Genomic DNA, 2,405 nt, shown 5'->3' with positions numbered 1-2,405 from the left:
CCTGCCAAGGAGGCTAAAGGCAGTGAGTGTGCTGCTGGGGCACGAGGAAAGGATTCTGATATTCAGGTTAGGTCAGTACCTGCGGCTCAGAGACACAGCCCTGGGGGTGGGAAGCGGGGAGAGGGGATTCTCTTAAGGACCGAGGGCAGCCACAGGGCTTTCGTATACTTGTAGGCAGCCTCAGCCACCAGCCAACCAGGAAGCAGGTGGTGGGGAGGTGGACCCAAGAGGAACAGACACTAACATCACCTGCTTAATCCTTACAATTACCTATCATCAATAGTAACAAGCACAAACGACCCGTATCTCACACAGTTTCACACGAACTTCATCCCTCACACTAACCCCGTGAAGCAGGTCCGCTGCTTTCTAACCAAAGAGGAAACAGAATCCGGGAGGTGAATTACAGGCTCCCGGTCAACAACCAGTAAGTGGCAGCGCCGTCTTCATACTTGGTGGGTCTCCCATCTATACCAGTTCTCTTAAAACCATTGAGGAGAGTAGGACTGGGGAATCTAGGAAGGAAAGTGTTGGGTGCCTTGGAGTCTACCGAGTCCATCAAATCTCTTTTTCACTTCTCCAGACACTTTGGGGATTTATTCCGTACCCATTCCCAGCTGCAGTGCACACCCACATCTGCCATGCACTGCCCAGGGGAGGAGGCCCTGGCTGAAGCCCTGCCTAAGGTCCTGACTCTACCACCGTGTGACCTTGGCAAAGTCACTCTGCCCTCCTGAGGATCTATCCACTGCCCTCTCCCTTGCAGGGTTGTTGCAAGGATTAAATTAAGTCATATATACAAAGCGCCAGACACACAGTAGGTATGGAGAAATGCTGGTCCTCTGCCTTCTCCTACCGTTTCTCTACTTTTGTCCAAAGCTGCCCGGCTCCAATGCCCCCTCCACCCGAAAGCCCTCCCTGACCAGACCCCGCCCCCATGATCACTGCATGCTCTCAAACCCTGGCCCCCTTTCCCGTCCCTTTCCCAGGGCCACTTTGGGTTACGGGCAACTCTGCCTGAGTCAGCCTTACTTCTAGCTGTGAACGGGTGCATTGGGTGTTAGCATCTGTCTAAAAGGTCCAAGGGACCACCACTTTGTGCCCTGGACATGCTGATGGAGTGGCCAAGGATTGATGGGCACACAGGATTGCAACACTGCTCACAGCAGTCACTGCCTAGGTGGCCACCTTGGACCTTTGACTTCCTCCATCCAAGCTGCCCAAGAATTGGCTGCAGTCCTGGGGATGGACTTCTGCAACGCCACCCAGGCCAGCAGCTCAGAGTCATGGCCTGAACCCGGATGGGGCATAGGGGCAATTGTGCTCTAGCCCCAGCTCTGCCCACGCACCCTTGAGCCAGTCTCTTCCCTCACTGGGCCTCAGTTTGCCCGTCTGTACAAAGGTGAGTTTTTTGTACACCTCTGTACAGAAAGAGGTGACCCTCCAGCACTAACAGACTATGGTTCTATTCTTCCTCACTCACACCTCTGTCGTCAGAGGTTTATAAATTTTTATAGCCTCTGCCTTATTTCCATCTCTGCTCTTCTAGCAGAGATGAGTTTAGAGAGTCATCCAGGCCAGTTGAGGAGATTGCCGGAGCTTCTGTGTTTGATGACTCAGAAACTGCTGGCTGTTCTCATTAAAATGAGCTCCTTGGTGTTTCCACAGTCTGATTCAGTGCTTTCGACATCACTTCCTTGTCTTGGCCACAGGTTACATTCCCAGGAGGGAGGAGGTCTATGCCACTGGGAGGATGGCTGACTTTCCCATGAGGCCAGAAGTGACCTCCAGGGAGGACTTTGCAACTCTCGGGAGTGGGGGCTCTGATTCCTTCTCATAGCCAGAGTCCTGAGTAAATGTTACAACAGCCATGCAGAGCCACATTGCTCATGTCAGGCGTGGGTCTGAGATCTGGCCCTGCACTGTCTCATCTAATCCTCTCAACGACCCCTGGAGATAGGACTCTGATTATTGTTTTATGGAAGAGGAGCTGAGGCTCAGAGGCTGAGCAAGTAATCCAAGGTCACAGAGCTGGGAGGCAAGAGAGCACTGCCCTCTCGCAGCCATAGCACATGGTGGCATTCAGGTCACTGGTATTCTCTTGCACCGGGGATTTTGCAGAATGCATGTTGGCCAGTAATTTTTTGTCCTCCTCCGATGAGCATACAATTGAAGTTACAACTCTGAGAACAGAGACGTCAGGTGGTTCTGGGCGCTCTCCAGGAACACGCAGCCCCCTAAAAGCTGACCAGGATGACATGACGCAGCACCCTAGTACTCACCGGGGCTTGAGTGTAGGTGTCGGCTTCTAAGATCTCAGCCACTCCAACCGTCTCCTGAAGCCCGCTGGTCTCTCCTGACGCCTATGTGGAGACAAATGGTGCCAGGCACAGGGGGAGCAGTTT

The 2,405-nt window shown here is 53.1% G+C and overlaps 1 protein-coding gene across 1 annotated transcript in view; it reads right to left on the bottom strand.

Moving 5' to 3' along the window:
• Positions 1–2,405, bottom strand: part of COL15A1 (collagen type XV alpha 1 chain) — a 161,775-nt gene that overhangs the window by 120,085 nt on the left and 39,285 nt on the right. Inside the window, exon 5 of the mRNA XM_023534235.1 lies at positions 2,283–2,363. Coding sequence (XP_023390003.1) covers positions 2,283–2,363 — 81 coding nt within the window. The remainder of the gene's footprint in view (positions 1–2,282; positions 2,364–2,405) is intronic.

The sequence above is a fragment of the Pteropus vampyrus genome, unplaced genomic scaffold (assembly GCF_000151845.1).
Source record: "Pteropus vampyrus isolate Shadow unplaced genomic scaffold, Pvam_2.0 Scaffold123, whole genome shotgun sequence".
NCBI lineage: Eukaryota > Metazoa > Chordata > Mammalia > Chiroptera > Pteropodidae > Pteropus > Pteropus vampyrus.
Note: the sequence above shows the minus strand (reverse complement) of the source record. Positions and strands in the feature narration are given on the sequence as shown.